The sequence below is a fragment of the Geotrypetes seraphini genome, chromosome 2 (assembly GCF_902459505.1).
Source record: "Geotrypetes seraphini chromosome 2, aGeoSer1.1, whole genome shotgun sequence".
Lineage (NCBI taxonomy): Eukaryota > Metazoa > Chordata > Amphibia > Gymnophiona > Dermophiidae > Geotrypetes > Geotrypetes seraphini.
Window position 1 is genome coordinate 250,518,431 of NC_047085.1, and position 20,172 is coordinate 250,538,602.

The 20,172-nt window shown below is 47.3% G+C and overlaps 1 protein-coding gene across 1 annotated transcript in view; it reads right to left on the minus strand.

Moving 5' to 3' along the window:
• ZCCHC2 (zinc finger CCHC-type containing 2) overlaps positions 1-20,172 on the minus strand; it is a 192,666-nt gene that overhangs the window by 146,781 nt on the left and 25,713 nt on the right. The window contains exons 2-3 of the mRNA XM_033929327.1: positions 19,658-19,760; positions 13,757-13,833 (exon numbers count right to left, since the gene is read on the minus strand). Coding sequence (XP_033785218.1) covers positions 13,757-13,833; positions 19,658-19,760 — 180 coding nt within the window. The remainder of the gene's footprint in view (positions 1-13,756; positions 13,834-19,657; positions 19,761-20,172) is intronic.

Here is a 20,172-nt window from a genome sequence, read left to right on the forward strand (position 1 = left end):
CTGCACTTTGAAGGACAATACCTTTTCGAGACCAGCTTGCAGGAAAGCAAGGATCACCAGAACAGGAGCTCTCTGGGTCTTTCTGCTCCTTGGCATACCATAACTGGAAGGTCTTCCAGGTCTTAACATAAGCTGCAACCATTGCGTCTTCTTAGCCCTAAGCAGAGTCAAAATCATAACCTCCAAATAACCTTTCCAAATCAAGGCCGCACACTCAAGAGCTATGCCGTAAGACTAAAGAGTTCTGGCTTCTCCATCGGAACCGGGCCTTGACCGAGAAGCCCAGGATGAGGTTGCCTCTCTGTAGATGCACCAGGTCTGCGTATCAAGGTCTTCATGGCCAGTCTGGCGCCACCAAGATCACCAGACCCTGATGAGTGGCTATACTGCAGATGTTCTAACCCACCATTGCCCACAGTGAAAATACACAGAGAAGCAGATCTTTGGGCCATGCTGGACCAGGGTATCCACCCCTGAGCTTCCCTGCTCGATTCGGCGACTGTAGAAGTGGGTTGCTTTCACATTCTTGGTCATGGTCATGAGATCCATGCCCGGTTTACTTCCAGTCTGAATTGTGAGGGAGAAAGGCCTTTTGATAAAGACCACTCTCCAGGATCCAGTGTCTGCCAGCTGAGAAAGTCAGCTTGGATGTTCTCTACTCCTGCCACATGAGCCGCTGAGAGGGCCTGCAAGTGAAGTTCCGCTCACTGGAACAGCATCTGAGCTTCCAAGCAAAGGGCAGCACTTCTGGTGCCCATCTGTTTACGTAAGACACTGCAATGGCATTGTCTAAAAACACCCTGACTGCTTTTCCTGTTAAGAAAGGCTGCAACTGTAGAAAGGCCAACCGAATGACTAGGTTGATTGATGGACTATTTGCCCTGGAGAGGGTGACGATAGCAGCAGAGAGCTTCCCAACCACTGGCATAGGTCATGAGGGTCACCCATGTGTTTTTGGAAAAGAGCGCCCCTCACCAAGTTAAACATAGAAACATGATGGCAGAAAAAGGCCAAATGGCCCATCTAGTCTGCCCATCCACACTATCTTTTAACTCTTCCTCTCTCTAATAGATCCCACATGCCTATCCCACACCTTCTTGAATTCAGACAGTCTCTGTCTTCCCCATTTCTTCCAGGAGACTGTTCCACGCATCTACCACCCTTTCTGTACTGTTCCTTTGAGATTTTGCAGCCAAAACTTGCTGCACTCAGTCTCTGCCCTCCGGGAGAGCCACATCTGCAGGGAGTGATGTTACAAATACCATCTGGAGAGAAGCGAGTGTTGGAAAGGGCACATGTGAGCTCTCATTCAAGCTCACTTCCAAGGAGGCAGCCATCGAGCCCAGCACCTGCAGATACTGCCAGGCCATGGGGCTCAGAAGGACCAAGATTGTGATAGATCTGCATCCTGAGCTTCTGTTTGCGTGGCTCAGGAATAAAAACACAGCCCTACGCTGTCTCAAAGAGGACTCCTACATACAACAAACAGAGTCAGCTGAGATGACTTTTCTGAAAGTTGACTATCCAGCACAGGTACTATAAAAAGGCTCACTACCTGCTGGACCGCATGCTCAACAGTCCACCAGAGGTGGACCCTGATCAGTCAATTGTCCAGGTAAAGATGCATCTGGACACCCATCCAGGTGAAGGTGGGCCACTACAACCACCATCAACTTAGTAAAGGTGCATGGAACCATGGCCAAACTGAAGGGGAGTACCACAAACTGGAGATGGTGCTGAAGCATGTGAAATTTCACATATCTCCTGTGAGCCAGATAGATGGGGATGTGAAAATACGACTCTGCCAAATCCAGAGGGGCAAGGAATTCTCCAGGAGCGATTGCTGCTATGACAGAATGGACTGTTTCCATGTGAAAGTGAGAGAATTTCAGAGTCTTGTTTATAGACTTCAAATCCAGAATGGGCCCCCAATCTTCTGTGCCTTTCTTGGGAACTATGAAGTATTAAGAGTATCTGCTTAAGACATCTATGAACATAGCAACAAGGCTAGTGCTCAATTTGCTAGATATATTCGTATCAAACAAAATCGGACCACTATCGCTTGTATTAAGGGGGACGCAGGAGGGGAGTTACACGTCACAGACTCTGCTATTCAACGTGAGTTCCGTGATTTCTATTCTTGGCTTTACGGCCCTCCGGGGCAATTGGATGAGGGAGCGCAGACTAGATTTCTGGACTCGCTGCGGATACCTGAGTTGTCAGAGTCAGATCGGGAGTATTTACGGGAACCAGTACAGCTCTCTGAGATCCTGGGGGTGATTGGGGCGTTGAAGAATGGTAAATCCCCAGGGTTAGACGGGTATACTAGTCACTATTATAAACAGTTTTCGATGCAATTGGGGCCTCTCCTGGTCCGGGTGGCTAATGGAATCCCTGCAGGGGGCCAGTTACCGCCTACAATGGGCGAGGCTGGCGTGGCCATATTGCTTAAACCTGGTCGAGATCCTTTATTATGTGGGTCTTATCGACCCATTTCATTGCTGAATTTAGATGCTAAAATTTTAGCTAAGGTTCTAGCTCAACATTTGGGGAAGGTATTGCCGTCCTTGATCCATCAGGACCAAGCGGGGTTTATACAACGGCAGCAGGTGAGCAATAATATCAAGAGAACTCTCAATTTACTTTGGGAAGTAGGCTCTGGTCGGGACAAGGCGGTTTTGATATCGGTTGATGCTGAAAAGGCATTCAATCGGGTCATCTGGGGGTTTCTATGGGATGTGATGGATAGGATGGGACTAGGGGGCACATTTGGAGCTTGGGTTCGGGCTCTGTATGCTGCCCCGCGGGCTTGCTTGCGGATCAATCAATCTTATACTGACTTTTTTTCCATTTCTCGGGGAACTCGGCAGGGATGCCCGCTCTCTCCCTTATTATTTGCAGTGTCTATTGAACCCCTTGCTTTGGCCATTAGACATCATCCATCTCTGGTTAGTTTTGTAAGTGGCGGGGTGGATCACCGAGTAGCGATGTTTGCAGATGATATCCTCTTATATGTGGGACGACCAGAGGTCACTAAACCACATCTTTTACAGCTATTTGACACTTACGGGCAGGTTTCCAGGTTTAAAATAAATTTAGCTAAGACGGAAATTCTGAATCTGACCATGACACAGAGGGAGGTGGATGGGTTACGGGGAAGTTTTCCTTTTAGATGGGCAAATCACGGGATCAAATATCTGGGCATTTTTATTCCCTCGGACCTTGGGAGGCTATATGAGAAAAATTATCTGCCTATTTATCGCCGCCTAAGAGCTGACCTGCAGCGTTGGCATGGACTATGGCTGTCCTGGTGAGGTAGGATAGCGATCATTAAAATGAATGTACTCCCTAGGTTGCTGTTCCTTTTTCAGACTTTGCCTATCCCGGTACCTTTAGGGGAATTGCGGAGACTGGGTAGGGAGATCCGTAATTTCATTTGGCACCATAAGTCCCCAAGACTATCCCAATCTTTATTGTGGGCAGCTAGGGAAGTAGGGGGCAGGGGGGTTGCCTAATTTGGTGTGGTATTACCAAGCGGCACAGATGAAGTTAGTGCTTGATTGGGAATTGGGGGATCATAAAAGTGGGGTGCAGCTAGAACAGCGATACAGTGGTCTGGAGCCTCTGAAATATAGGTTGTGGATTTCTGGCTCGCAGCATCCATGGATCCAGGGCATATCTAACCCTTTTGTGCAACATTTGGCACGGGTATGGACCCAGGTGCGTACTAAGTTGGGCAGTGGAGCTCTGGTATCCTCCCTGGCTAATATACAGGCTGAACCTCAATTTCCCACAGGCCGAGACAATCGGGTTTTTAACCGATGGTTTCAAAAGGGGATTCGAGTATTTAGAGATTTAGTGGGGACTTCTGGGCTCATTCTTTTACCATACTCCAACAGAAAAGCACAGTTACTTACCGTAACAGGTGTTATCCAGGGACAGCAGGCAGATATTTTTAACGCATGGGTGACGTCACCGACGGAGCCCCTGTACGGACCTTTTTAACTAGAAAGTTCTAGTTGGCCGCACCGCGCATGCACGAGTGCCTTCCCGCCCGACGGAGGAGAGCGTGGTCCACAGTTAGGATAAGCCAGCTAAGAAGCCAACCCGGGGAGGAGGGTGGGACGTAAGAATATCTGCCTGCTGTCCCTGGATAACACCTGTTACGGTAAGTAACTGTGCTTTATCCCAGGACAAGCAGGCAGCATATTCTTAACGCATGGGTGACCTCCAAGCTAACAGAGAGGGAGGAGGGATGGTTGGCCATTAGGAAAATAAATTTTGCAACACAGATTGGCCGAAGTGTCCATCCCGTCTGGAGAAGGCATCCAGACAGTAGTGAGTAGTGAACGTGTGAAATGAGGACCAAGTGGCAACCTTGCAGATTTCCTCGATGGGCGTGGAACGGAGGAAAGCCACAGAAGCAGCCATAGTTCTGACTCTGTGGGCCGTGATAGCACCTTTCAGTGAGAGACCGGCCCGAGCATAACAGAACTTAATACAGGCGGCAAGCCAGTTGGAAAGCGTCCGTTTAGAGACGGGACGACCTAGACGGTTAGGATCGAAGGTCAGAAAGAGCTGAGGGGACGAGCGGTGATCCCTGGTACGGTCAAGGTAGTATGCAAGGGCACGCTTACAATCCAGCGTGTGCAACGCCTGTTCCCCAGGATGAGAATGGGGTTTAGGGAAAAAGACAGGCAACACAATGGACTGGTTGAGGTGAAAAGCCGAGACCACCTTGGGAAGGAATTTAGGATGGGTACGCAGAACCACCTTGTCATGGTGAAAAATAGTGAACGGTGGATCGGCGACCAGTGCATGAATCTTACTAACCCTCCTGGCAGAGGTGACGGCAATGAGAAAAAGCACCTTCCATGTTAGAAGTTTGAGCAAAGTTGTGGCAAGAGGCTCAAAAGGAGGTTTCATGAGGGCTGATAAAACCACATTCAGGTCCCAGACGACAGGAGGAGGCTTCAGAGGTGGTTTGACATTGAAGAGGCCTCTCATGAACCGGGAAACCAGTGGATGAGCCGTGAGAGGTTTTCCGAGGATAGGCTCATGAAACGCAGTGATGGCACTAAGGTGGACTCTGATTAAGGTAGACTTGAGGCCAGCGTCGTACAGGGAAAGCAAATAGTCCAGTACAGTTTCCACCGCCAAAGAGGTGGGATCGTGATGATGCAATAGACACCAAGAGGAGAACCTGGTCCACTTCTGATGGTAACATTGAAGGGTGGCCGGTTTCCTAGAGGCATCCAAAATGCGACGGACGGGCTGAGACAGATTATCTGGAGAGGTTAGCCCGAGAGAAACCAAGCTGTCAGGTGGAGCGAAGACAGATTGGGATGTAGTAGAGACTGATGCTGCTGCGTAAGTAGAGTAGGAAACACAGGAAGAGGAATGGGCTCTCTGGAGCTGAGCTGAAGCAGGAGGGAGAACCAGTGTTGGCGAGGCCACCGAGGAGCGATGAGAATCATGGTGGCCCTGTCCCTGCGGAGTTTGGATAACGTCCGCAACATCAGAGGTAGAGGAGGAAAGGCATAGAGGAACCGATCCGTCCAATCGAGCAGGAATGCGTTTGGGGTCAGACGATGAGGAGAGAAGAGTCTGGAACAGAACTGGGGCAGCTGATGGTTGTGAGGAGCTGCAAAGAGGTCCACCTGCGGAGTGCCCCAGTGAGCAAAGATGGAGTGGAGTGTTGGAGGGTCCAGAGTTCACTCGTGAGGTTGAAGGATGCGGCTGAGATTGTCGGCCAGGGAGTTCTGTTCGCCCTGGATGTATACAGCCTTGAGGAAGAGACTGTGGGCCGTGGCCCAGGTCCATATTCGGATGGCCTCCTGACAGAGGAGGGGAGATCCGCTGCCGCCTTGCTTGTTTATGTAGTACATGGCGACTTGATTGTCTGTGCACAGGAGAAGAACTTGAGGGTAGAGAAGGTGCTGGAAGGCCTTGAGAGCATAGAACATGGCTCTGACTTCCAGGAAATTGATGTGATGTTGACGCTCCTGAGGGGTCCAGAGTCCCTGGGTGCGTAGATCTCCCAGGTGAGCTCCCCACGCATAGGGGGAGGCATCCGTGGTTATTATCATGGAGTGAGGGGGTAGATGGAAGAGTAGACCCCTGGAAAGATTGGAGTAGGTCAACCACCATTGAAGAGATTGCTGAAGAGACGATGTCACAGAGATGGGATGAGAAAGAGGATCCGTGGTCTGTGACCATTGGTTGGCTAGAGTCCACTGAGGTGTCCTGAGGTGGAGTCGAGCGAGAGGAAGTACATGGACCGTCGAGGCCATGTGGCCCAAGAGGACCATCATCTGTCGAGCTGGGATGGTTTGATGAAGGAGCACCTGACGACAGAGGTGGAGCAGGGTCCGGTGTCGGTCGGGGGGGAGAAACGCCCTCATCAGAGTGGTGTCGAGAACTGCTCCGATGAACTGAAGTTGCTGTGTTGGAAGCAGATGCGACTTGGGGTAGTTGATGTCGAACCCCAAGAGATGGAGGAACGAGATGGTGTGTTGAGTGGCTTGTAGCACAAGCAGAGACGTAGGTGCTTTCACCAACCAATCGTCCAAGTAGGGGAACACCTGGAGGTTGTGAGACCTGAGAAAGGCCGCCACCACAATAAGGCACTTGGTGAACACCCTGGGCGATGATGCGAGGCCAAAGGGTAGCACCTTGTACTGATAGTGGCGGTGCTGTATCTGAAATCGGAGGTAGCGACGTGAATGCAGATGGATTGGAATGTGAGTGTAGGCCTCTTTGAGGTCCAGGGAACATAGCCAGTCGTGTTGAGAGAGAAGAGGGTAAAGTGTGGCAAGGGAGAGCATTCTGAACTTCTCCTTGACCAGACACTTGTTGAGGTCCCTGAGATTGAGGATGGGACGGAGGTCTCCTGTCTTCTTGGGTACCAGGAAGTAGTGGGAGTAGAATCCCTGACCCCTTTGGTCCGGAGGCACCTCTTCGATGGCATTGAGAAGAAGGAGGGATTGGACCTCCCTCAGGAGGAGGGGGGTTTGGGAGGAGTGAGAAGCAGACTCTACGGGAGGATTGTCTGGGGGAAGAGTCTGGAAGTTGAGAGAGTAGCCGTGGCGAATGATGTGGAGGACCCATTGGTCTGATGTGATGACCTCCCAACGGCTGAGGAAGAGTTGGAGGCGACCTCCGATCGGCTGAGGAAGAGGCAATGATGTTGGGAGACTGGCTATGCCCTGGAGAAAAGAGTCAAAAGGGCTGAGATGGTTTTGACGGAGGTAGAGGCTTGGCAGGTTGGTGAGACTGAGAGCGAGCCTGAGTTTGATGTTGTTGCCGAGGTCGGCGCGGCTGCTGTTGAGGCGGGTTGAGAGGTCTGGCCGAGAACCTGCGCTGGTAGGAAGTCTGCTGTCTGTAGGTGCGAGCAGGTGGAGTCTTCTTTTTAGGTTTGATCAGTGTTCCACCTGGTCTCATGTGCGGAGAGTTTCTGGGTTGTGGAGGCCAGGGACTCTCCGAAGAGTTCATCACCCAGACAAGGTGCGTTTGCCAGGCGGTCCTGGTGGTTAATGTCTAGGTCAGAGACTCTCAGCCATGCCAAATGGCGCATAGCCACCGCCATGGCAGAAGCGCGAGAGGTCAGCTCAAATGAGTCGTAGATGGAGCGAACCATGAATTTCCTAAGTTGGAGGAGGCTGGAAATATGCTGTAGGAAAAGAGGGACCTTACGTTCAGGAAGATATTTCTGTAAGGAGGAGAGCTGTTGCACCAGATGCTTCATGTAGAAGGAGAAGTGGAAGGTGTAGTTGTTGGCTCTATTGGCTAACATGGCATTTTGGAAAAGGCGCTTACCAAATTTATCCATGGTTTTACCCTCTCTGCCAGGAGGGGTGGAGGCATATACACTGGAACCCTGAGATTTTTTCAAGGTGGATTCCACCAGGAGGGACTCGTGGGGCAATTGAGACTTGTCAAAACCTGGGTTTGGAATAACCCGGTACAAGCTGTCTAACTTACGAGGGGCTCCAGGAACCGTGAGGGGAGCTTCCCAGTGTTTATAGAAAGTTTCCCGTAAGATGTCGTGGACGGGCAACTTCAGGAACTCTTTGGGAGGTTGTTCAAAGTCTAGGGCATCGAGAAAAGCTTGAGACTTTTTAGAGTCAGACTCCAAGGGAATGGAAAGAGCTGCTGACATCTCCCTAAGAAATTTGGAGAAAGAGGATTGCTCTGGTTTTGAGACGGTGTCGGTCATGTAGGGTTCTTCATCGGTTGATGAAGCGTCCTCCTCGGTACCGTGAGGGGAGTCTTCCCACAAGTCTGGGTCCCTAACGTCTGGGTGTGTACGTTTGGACATCGGTGTGGAGGGCTCGGCATGGCGGGTCTTTGAGAGAGATTTGCCTGAGCGCACCGAGGCGGTACCGGGTGAGGAAGACCGATGTCGTTCCTGGGACCGGACAGGGGCGGCAGCATCACGGTTATGTACTGCCAAGGTGTTTCTGCCAAGAGCACCGGCATGGAAGTATTAAGCGGTACCGAGGGGGTCGATACCGATGGAATGGTGTGGGGCTCGGACCGGTCCCGTACCGGAAGGTGCGGTGCCAGCAACGCCGGCAACAGTTGTTGGAGCTGTTGTTGCAGCTGCTCCTGTAACTGTGTTTGGAGTATGGCCGCGATGCGGTCGTCCAGGGGAGGCACCGGTACCGCTTTTTTCTTCTTCGGTACCATAGGTGCCGCTCTACGCTCCGGCGATGAGGAGGCCGATGATGAGGCACTCACCGAGATCGGAGCGTTTGCGGGGCCGGTGCGGTGCCGGGAGGGCCGGTGTCGCAACCGTGGTAGGAGGGCGCTCAAGGGAAGAAGGAGGCTTCTTAGCCGGCTTACCTGGGCCCAACGACCCCGAGGAAGGATCCGGTGGTGTCGATGTCGTCGGTGCCAATTTTTGTGGTGCCGTCGACGTCGCAGCCGGTTCCATGGCAGATCCGGTACCAAACAAAATATTTTGCTGGATCTGCCGATTTTTTAAAGTACGCTTTTTAAGCGTAGCACAGCGGGTGCAGGTGTCAGCCCGATGCTCTGGACCCAAGCACTGGAGGCACCAATTGTGTGGGTCGGTGAGGGAGATCGGGCGTGCACACCGCTGGCACTTCTTAAAACCCGGTTGAGGGGGCATGAAGGGAAACACGGCCTCCGCAAAATCGAATCCGGAGGCCTGTATAATGGCAACAGGCCCCGCCGGGGCCGGCCTGAAAAAATAAAGAAAACTCGACAAGTTTTTTTTTTTTTTTTTTGAAAACAAAAGGAAAGGGAATCCGATAATAAAAAGGAAAAAATTTAGAAAATACGCGAGCGGGAAGGCAAAAATTAGTTTTTCAACGGCCGTTGAATACACATGCGTCTTCTTCGCTCCGCAGAAACGAAGAAACCGGGGACCACGCTCTCCTCCGTTGGGCGGGAGGCACTCGCGCATGCGCGGTGCGGCCAACTAGAACTTTCTAGTTAAAAAGGTCCGTACCAGGGCTCCGTCGGTGACGTCACCCATGCGTTAAGAATATGCTGCCTGCTTGTCCTGGGATACTGATGGTGATTATTTTGCCTATTTTCAAATCAGACATTTTATGCAGGCTCAGGGCTGGGATTCTGGGTTACCGCTTGATCGGGAACCCATAGAAAACTTGTGGTTGCTCTTGTAGAAAGTTCCAAGACCGCTATCGGTGATGTACCAATATTGGAGGGGACATTCACCCACTATTTATTCTTTTGAAAAGCAATGGGAGCAGGACTTGGAGTCCCGGTTTTCTGCTAAAGACTGGGAGGTAATATGTAGGGAGGTTTATAAAGCTTCCTCCTGTGCTTTGGTTCAGGAGAATGCATATAAGGTCCTTACCAGGTGGTATTATACCCTGGAACGGTTGCACAGAATGTTCCCTGGAGTATCTGACCAATGTTGGAGATGTAGCACGAATGTGGGGAATTTTCTACATATCTGGTGGGAATGTGCGGTCCTTCACTCTTTCTGGACGGCGGTGGTTGGCACTTTGTCTGATTGTCTGGGTGAATGTGTTGTGGTTTCTCCCCAGAGTTGCTTACTGGGGTTACATAATAATAGGGAGCATACCTGGCAGACTAAGTTCCTTCGTTGGGGTTTGGCAGCGGCAAAATGCCTAATTGCCAACCATTGGAAAAACAGAGAAGCCCCAACTCATGCTATTTGGGTTAATCGCCTGTTATCTTTGGGGAAGATGGAGATTAAGTTGGAAAGGATGATGGAAACACTTTAGGGGATCTCCCAGACCAGGATGCTTTGTTGTCTACTAGGTGAGGGGGAAGGGCGGGGGGGAATGTGGTGTACTTTGGGATGGGGACATTTGGATTGGGGGTAGGGAAGGGATGGAGTAGACTGGATGGGGCTGGTGAGTTTTGTTTTTGGGTTTTAGCTTTTATCGCTTTTCACGCAGTATTATATGTCTTTGTATCTGCATATGATGTTGCTTGTTCTTTGTTGTATTGCTTGCATTCTATATTATCAAAATTTTCAATAAATACTTATATATTAAAAAAAAAAAAAAAAAAAAAAAGAGTATCTGCCTAAGCCCAATACATCGCCAGGAACTGATTCTATGGCTTGAATGTCTAAGAGTTGCTGTACTGTCGCTCAGACTCTGTCCTCCTTCTCCAGCCCTCTGGCTGGAAAGTAGAACAGATCTGGAGGGGGCTAATAAAACTTGATCCCGTATCCCTGCCTGATAATGTCAAGCACCCAGCAGTCGGACGAGATCTACTCCCATTTGTCCCTGTATGTGGGCAGCCACCTTCAGATATGAGGAGGATTGGTCGTACTCCTGGCGTCATTGTGCTTTTTGGAGGCCAAGAGACCACGGGAACCCGCAGCTTTCTGGCGCCGATAACTGCCAAATCTCTATTTGGACCCTTGAAAGGGCTGCTGAGAGGAGTAGCAGGAGGAAAATTGGCACGATCTCCTGAACGTACGAAAATTGCCTTTATTGCCCCTGGCAGGTTGATGGCTTCTAATATACGGGAGTGATTTGGGGCGGTAATTCGCCAAACTGGCCATGAGGTTATCTAATCCTTTGTCAAACAACATCTGCCCCTTGAAGGGTAATTTGCTGAGAGTGGCCTTGGAAGTTGAGTCGCCCACTCACTGTCTAATCCAAAACATCCGGTGGACCAAAATAGAAGCTGAAACCTTACCCAGAACTCTAATGATGTCAAAAAGAGCACTGGCCACATAATCCACACTCTCCTTAAACATGCGAAGACAGGAGTCCCCAAGCTCCGAGGAACTAGTCCGCAGCCTGGGATGGCAGGCACACACTACAAAGGAGGCAGCCACTGCAGAGTCCACTTTCGGATGGACAAACAGCTGCTGGAAGTCTGGAGCAATAGGACAGAGACAAAACATAGCTTTGGTGACCTTAAGTGGGCTTTCAGGAGCCTCCCATTTTTCAGTGACCAAAGAAGTAAGATCCAGATGAGTAGGAGAGAAGATCATCTGTTCAATAGTGCCGCACATGATGGAGCGCTGTGAGGTGGAAGATTGCTGGGCATTGAGCTTCAGTTTAGCCAGGACATCAGAAATGGCATGGGAAACTGAAGCTGACCTGATAAGGAAATGAACTGAGAGATCATCACTGATCTGCCATTGCACTTGCCCCCCCCCCACCCCCCGACTACTGGACCCCAAAAGTGATTCCACATCCTCCACTGTAGCAGAAGAGCCCTATATAAATAAAGGCTGGGAAAGGGACTTTCAATCATCCCAATCCTGCTCTGAAGTGTCACAGACAATGGAAGCTGACGTGGTATGGAGGCGGGGATGCCTGCTTGGTAGAAGGAACCCCCTTAGGCATAGTAGGTGTGCCTGTAGGCAGTGCAGCACTTCTCAGTCCTGTTAAATAAGCTTTCCATAAAAGGACAACAAAATCTGAGAAGCCTTGCATTGGGAGGGGGACTAAAAAGGAGGAGATGGGCATCTTCTGCAACCATGCGCTTATGTTTTGCCCCATCGCTGCTCGGTTCATCTGAGCAGGATCTCTTCCCCTTGAAGACCAGTTTTTCTGGGATTTCGGGGGTTCCAAGGCCTTGGAGGACCGACTGGGGGCAGAGTCCGAAGTTCCTGCCCCTTCCTCCCATGGCATGTGGAACACGTCCGCTCAATTGGCAAATCTGAGCAACAGAAACAGAATCTGGGACTAGAAAGGCCTGGGGCATCCAATCGAAGCAGTCAGTCACTTGTCAAAATGAGTGATTTTGAAGTAGAAAAAAGTTAAATCAGATAACTAAAAATCCAAGATAGCCACCGTCAAAAAATTAATGCTAACCCTGTCTCTGGATCTAATCATTGAGTTTTACACATTATATTCTCATTGGCATATACCTTTGATTTTTGGAGAAGGCTCACTACAAACAGATATTTTTTCTAGCTTTCACATCTGTCTGACATTTGCAATCTATGTGGATGGGCAGACCAGACAGGCCATATGGTCTTTATTTGTAGCTATTAAGATTTTATGGATTTAAAGCGTCTCAGACACATACCCCTTCCCCCATTTAGGATGGATGTAGATTACATGAACTATCAGGGTTCAACAAAGCCAAGGTACAAGCCTGCTAGTGTGCCAAAAAATTGCAACCTGATGCTTGAGATCTAATGCCGGTGATCATCTCTCTGGTGGGGCTGCCAAGTTACAGAAAACCTGTGGTGGGGAGCTAAGAAATCTAAAATTTCTTCAGAAGCTGGCGACAGAAAGGTGGGAGAATAGGTGGCAGGCCCCCAAGCCCCATTAATGTCCTGGAAGTGAGGGATTTGTGAGAGAGCAAGAGAAAATGGCTGCATGGGGACAAATGAAACACTAAGGATGAAGACTGGGTAGGGAGGGTTGTGAGAGACTAGTGGGAACTCAGTATAGACAGCATAAAAATGGTCTATTAAATAGTATGTATATTATGATATATGAAATTGGTTACTGTTTGTGGATAGATGACGAAGCCTACATACCTGCAGATCTTAAGCCCTGGTGTTCCTTAAAATCATGTTGGTTGGAAAGTCAGGGTTGCTTATGACAGTGGTGCTACCTAAAGGCTTTTAATCATGAAAGCTAGAGGAGGATTTCTCCCTTCAGGTTCCCTCACCTCAAACTGAATAGGCTAGGGTGGAGAAGAAAAGGCATCTCATGTACTGTACACTCAATATTACTACCACCAGTAGACACTGCCAAGTAATGCACCTGGGATGCACTCCATATTCCTTTAATACCCATAAATGTCAAACTTAACACTTTGCTCTCAAGCTTGGCGCTAATAGAAAGCTAAACATGGCATCATCAACCACCACCCAACACAAGGGAACACTGAAAAGCAATTGGAATATCAGCATTAATCATCTTTTAATTAAGCTACCGTCCCTACTCAGACACTGTGTTGTCCAAGATCTGTCCATTGACAAACAGTGAGTGCTTCTGTGGGTCTAGACCAGGGGTAGGCAATTACGGTCCTCGAGAGCCGGAGTCAGGTCAGGTTTTCAGGATATCCACAATAAATATGCATGAGATAGATTTGCATCTCAAAGAGGCAGTGCATGCAAATCCATCTCATACATATTCATTGTGGATATCCTGAAAATCTGACCTGGCTCCTGCTCTCGAGGACCAGAACTGCCTACCCCTGGCCTAGACAAAAAAAAAAAAAAAAATTTGTGCACTCACTGTATAGCTTACAGTAATGGCCAAAGATGCACCAGATGTAAAAAGAATAGACCAGTCATGCAACTTACTTTGAAGGTGTATTCCAAATGTTTCTCAGCTCTCTTCCTCTGCATTCCCTTCAGTGCTATCTTCTCAATATGTACAGCTGAAACACAGACACATCATTCCATAGGACAGGGACAAGAGAAGCCTTAATCTAGCCTGTACCCTAAACAGGTTGCACTTTACTTATGAAATTAATTTCTTCCCTGCACAGGTGTCACCTACTCTATAACTTTCTGAGAGAAATAACCAAAGCCCATTTATTTTGAATTGCCTGTCCCAATCTCTAAGTGTCCCAGTTTGCTGTCATGCTCTCCAGAGCCAACACTGGAAAGGGGCAAGGAATGCAGAGCTTGGGGTAACCACTTTTTCCCAACTCTGACTCTTCCTACTATCTAGTTCAATCCTTTCCAATCTCCATTTTCTCTCTCCTGCTCTTTTCCCACTCCTACCCCTTTGCTATCTTCTGGCTCAGCTCTACCTCTTAACATTGATAGCATACCTATTGCCTCCTCCTCTGCCAGCTCCAATCTTAAGTCTGAAGATGTGACTTTTCCTATGAGACTATCAGGCCCTGCAAGGTCAGACTGGCGTTGGCAGAGGTGGTAAAAGAAGTCTCAAAACAGGCTCTTCTCATTCTGCTAGCGGATGAGAAAGGAATGAATAATCCTTCATAGGGGTGGGATATGATTGATGTGAATGATTCAGGGTGAAAAGCAGTTACTTTACCTGTAATGGGTGTTATCAGAGGACAGCAGGCAGATATTCTCACAGTTGGGCAACATCCATGGAGCTCAGTATGGATAGTGTAAAAGTGTACTGTAACTTTAAACTTTTCAAAGCCTCAAGACTGCATGTACCTCGCATGCGCTAGTGCCTTCCCAACCAACTTTGGCTCTCAGGACCATCTGTTCAATAGAAAAACTTAGCAGCCAATTGGGGGAGGTAGGAGGGTTGTGAGAATATCGGCCTGCTGTCCTCAAATAAAACCCATTACAGGACAAGCAGGGAGCATATTCTCAGAGATGGGACTCCACCAGACTGTGAAACGAGTCCACTTTAAGTAGTAATACCATTGAGTGGAAAGTCTTCTAGAAGCTTTAAATAATGTTTGATACTGGTGCAGATTGGGATGGAGAAGAGATCCTTCGTTCTGTATCAGCAAGGTTGAAAAACTCTGTAGTATGATGGGTTCTCGGATACTGAACTGAAGGAGAGAGAACTATGGTTGTCGCAGCCACTGAGGTGCTATGAGAATCATGGTAGTCTGTTCTTGGCAAAGTCTGAAGAGAGTCTTTCTGATTAGAGGTATTGGAGGGAAAGCATACAGAAATTTTTTTTGTCCAGTCAAGAAGGAGTGCATCGGACTCCAATCAATTGGGAGTGTAGATTCTGGAGTAAAATATTGGAGGTTTGTGATTGTTGGGGGAAGCAAAGATCTATGATTGGAGTCCCTCAATCCACAAATATCTGACTTAAGACGGCTGAGTTGAGTGACCACTCGTGAGGTTGTAGAAGTCGGCTCAACTTGTCTGCTAAGACATTTTGTCTCCCTGCTAGATAACAGCTTTCAGAAATATGTTGCGAGGACTTGTCCAGGCCCAGATTTGGAATGTTCCTTTGCAAAGGGAGCAAGACTTTGTCCCCTCCTTGTTTGTTTACATAGTACATGGCTACTTAGTTGTCTGTTTGAATGAGTACTACTTGATTTGAGGAGGCAACCCTGGAATGAATGGAGAGCATTGCGGGTTGCTCGAAGCTTGAGAAGATTGATGTGGAGAGCCTTCTCTTGATTATGTATGGAGACCATCTAAATGGGCTCCCCAACCAAGCATGGAAGCATCTGTTGTCAAAATATTTTGATGTGGTAGAGTGTGGAACAGACGTTGGTGATATCCACCACTGAAGGGACTGATGAAGTGCTGAGTAGAGAGTTGCATGGGGCCAGAAATCAAACCCATCCCCTCTGGAATCAAATCCATCCCTGCCCATCCCCGCAAGTAATTTCTTCCATCCGCTAGACTTACAACCCATCTCCTAAATAATAATAATAATAATAACAGCTTATATACCGCAATACCGTGAAGTTCTATGCGGTTTACAAAAGATTAAGCAAAGGTACAAATTGACTGACTTCAAGAGGGGAAGAAGAAAGAAGTAATTAGACAGGAAATTAATTGTTGAGGAGAAAAGTGATCAAAAGGACAGTAGGTCGCTATTGAGAGGAAAGAGATAAGTGGATCAGTTGTCAAGATGTTTTAGGAACAGGTGTGTTTTTAGACGTTTCCTAAATTCCTCATAAGTAGAGGGCAAAAGTAATTGTTCTAGGTCTTTACCCCATGATGCTGCTTGGTGTGAGAGAAGGAATTCATGGTGTTTTTTCAGTTTGCAACCTCTCACTGGGGGGGAAACGAAGTTGGAATGTGAACTTCTCTAAAGACACTTCATTGGCTTCCCATCCTTTTCTGAATACAATTCAAACTTTAATAATAACTTTATTTTTATATACCACCATACCATAAACAGTTCTAAGCGGTTTACAAGGGAAGAGACTGTATACAGACAGCGACATTACAGAGAACTTTCAAATTTACATTGGCATGTTAAGTTTAGTCAGGTTTATCTGGAAGTGTATTAAAAGCACATCAGGTTGAAGTGGGGTCAGAGAAATTTGTCAGAGAGATAGGTTTTTATTGACTTTCTAAAGGTTTAGTATGAAAAAGCGTTTGAGATTAAGTTGGTTAAACATTTGTTCCATTTGCCTGCTTGGAATGATAGTGTTCTGTCGATGTATCTCTTGTAGGTGCAGCCCTTTAGGGATGGAAAAGCGAACAGGTAGGTACTGCATGTATTTGTTGTGCCTGGGAATTCGAATTGGTGAGACAGATAAGTTGGGGATGAACCTGTCATGGTTTTGAAGAAAAGGCAAGCAAACTTTAAAAAGACCCTTGCTTCTACAGGCAGCCAGTGTAGTTTTCTGTAATATGGGCTTACATGGACTGATTTCTTGAGGCCATAAATGAGACAAACCGCAGCATATTGAACGACTCTCAGTTGTTTGATGGTTTTTTTGAGAGATCCCAAGTATATAATGTTGCAGTAGTCTAAGGTACTTAAGATCAGGGATTGAACCAGCAGACGGAAGGAAAGGAAATCAAAGTATTGTTTAATGGTACGAAGTTTCCATAGAGTGAGAAAGCTTTTTTTTTTTGACTTGACCATTAGAGTGATCTTCAAACGTCAGGCTTCGGTCCAGGGTGACACCAAGGATTTTGATTGTGGGATTAATTGGGTAGTCTGATCCATTTAGTCTCAAGGAGGTGTTCACGATCTTGTTATTTGAACTTGCCAAGAAAATCTTAGTTTTTTCAGGATTCAGTTTTAGTTTGGAGTGCACAGTCCAATGTTCAACCTTGGTAAGGACAGATGAGTTGTTCTGTCTCTTGGGTCAATGAGGTTATAGGAATAATAATTGTTATATCATCCGTGTATACGTACGATTTCAGTTTTAAATCGGATAACATATTTCCCAGTGATGCCATGTAGATATTGAAGAGTGAGGGGGAGAGTGGGGAGCCCTGTGGCACTCTGCAGGGATTGGACCAGGCTTGACAGTAGGTTCCTTCGCTGTAAGTATTTTTTTTAGGAAACCCGTGAACCTACAAATGCATTCGCTTAGTTGCCCTCTCACTACCTCTCTTCACTTATCTTGCCTTATGTTCCCCCCAACGAGCTCAACTAGTAAGTCCCTCCTATCTGTGCCCTTCTCCTCCTATGCCAACTCCTTCTATCTTTTTATGCCATATGCCTGGAACAAACTGCCCAAATCCCTTTGGCAGGTTCCGTTTCTGGCAGTGTTCAAGATCAAGTTAAAAGCCCACCTCTTCAAGACTGCTTTTAACTCCTAGCTCCTCCTACCTTGGGTTCTGCATCCCCAATCCTATAGGTCATGTCTGCCTATCCAAGTTAGATTGTCCCTGCTTGGAAGAGATTACAGTCTATTAAATATCAAAATGTAAAAGTGTTTGTAGACTTTGAAATTATGCAGGCTAAATTGTTCTCTTTTGTGTGATTTTTTGAGTGTTCCTGCTTTCTGCAGCAGTTTAGACCCTGCAGTACTACAGGGATAAGTGCGAAAAAGGGAGCAGATGAATTTTCCATGAGAGGAGTCTAAGCTAAATTGTAGATGAAATCCTTGAGTGAATATAGCACCGACATCTGAAGAAGGGATGGGGCAGTTTAGGGAAGCAGATCCTTAAAGCTTGTTGAAGAGCAGAGTGGCCTGTTGACTTAAAAAAAATATTACTTGGGCTGAATGACTGTGTATATATATTTTTTAAATGCTCCTCCTGCCTAACACTTGTAGTTGAATTTAGAAACTTCCACTAGTTAGTGCCAAAAACTTAGTATAGTACTAACATGTGAAAATGATAAGATTGAAGGAATGGAGCTGTAATGGAAGTCAAGACATCATATAAACCATTTGATCTTTGCATAAGAAGAGGAGACTTGTGAATAAGATGGAAAGAACAGAATAAAGCCATGAAACAGTCAAGCTGACAATGTACAGGTTTAGGTTATATCAGAGGTGAGCAAACTTTTTGACTCATGGGCCACAATGGGTTCTTAAATTTGAAAGAGCAAATGGATGGAGTGTTTGTGTGAACTAATATAAATTAAATGTAAACGTAATAACATAAAAGGTTTTGGCCTTTAAAAGGTAGTAAAGCATGAAAACGAATGTACATGATCATCTCTCACTTCCTCTCCTTCACCCCAATTATTCCTCTTTCCTTTCTCTCCACCACATGTGCAGCATCTTTCCTCCCCTCTCACCCATTCCCTTCTGCCTTCCCTCTGCAGCATCTTTCTATCCCTTCATCCCTCCCATCCACCTGTGCAGCAGAACCCTTGCCCAGCTTCTATCCTTCCCTCCCTCCCATCCCTCATGCAGCAGAACCCTTGCCTAGCTTCCATCCTTTCCTTCCTCTCATCCCTTGTGAAGCAGAACCCTTGAGCACCTGCCCCCACTATAAAGCCCTGCTGACCCTTCATCCTTCCTTCCCATCCAAACCCCGCCGACTGCGAGCCCTACATACCTCCCTCCAGAGCATCGGGCTGGCAGCAGTCTAAACAGGCTGCTTCACGGCCTTCTCTCGTCGGGGTCTTCCATGTGCCGTGTTACTGATGACATCAGTGATGCGGCAGAGGGAATTCCCCGACGAGAGAAGGCCGCGAAGCATCCTGTTAAGTGCTGCTGGCCCGACGCTGCTCTGGAGGGAGGTAAGCAGGGCTCGCAGTCGGCAGGGATCGGATAGTCGGTGGGCCGGATTAAAAAACTAGACGGGCCGGATAAGGCCCACGGGTCGTAGTTTGCACATGTCTGGGTTAGATTTTTAGAACTACTGGATTGCCTGTTCTTTCTTGGCTTTTGTTTCCTCTGGCTGTCAGTTCCTGACCCCTCCTTTGCATAAACAGTTTCCTCCAGAACAAGCAATACAGGCTGGTTTTGATGAGCTCTGTCTGCTCTTTTTATAAGAACCTAACACCTAACATCATCATAAACCCCCTCAGTGAGAAGGGAGAGCCTACCTAGGGTAAAAGGGACCAGCTGCAGAACTGCATTCAATAATCTGAACCTGTTTAAAAACAGATTCACATACTAGATTAACTTCAAAATCCCAAATTCAGCTCTACAACCCCTGTTCTAAAATTAACTGCAGAAAATGTTATCCACAGTAGAACAAAAATAAAGGTTCTTTGAATTTAAAAGGTGATCAAAATCAAGGTCAGGAGAAACTCCTCTCCACAATCCCCCTCCCCCCATATCACTATATTAAATTCTTCTACTGGAGGCCTGAGAAGGTAAAAGGATGGGATGAAATGTGAATTAGGATATTAATGTGGAATGTGCCTGTATCATGTACCTTCTCGCAGTGGTCTATGAGACGTCAACGCAAGTCCATCGTGAGCTGCTGTAGGGTTTGCACCTTCCTTGATTGGCAGACAGTCACAATGCAGGAAATCATCCTGTTAAAACACAAAATTATGTTCTTTAGCAGACCCACTAAAGTTCACTGTCAGCCTAGAGGCCTATGGGAAAATATATCAATCAGGGCTACTTAAAACAGTTTCCCTGCACACAGAGTCTATCTGCCCATCACAATCAATATGCATAAACCCATAAAAAGGAGCTAAAGGAAATATTGGTCTGTGTAATAGCATTTGGTTTAAAGAGAATTTATAACTACCGTACTTATGCCAGTAGGCAGACACAGGATTAAGACTCAATACCCATCACTCACTGACATTACCATCTACACAGATTTATTATAAATAAAAAAAGAGAAGATAAGAACCCACAAACACCCACCATACCACAAACAAAACAATTACACTGTGCACAATTCTGCAGAATGCACTTTCCAAAAGATATGAGCAA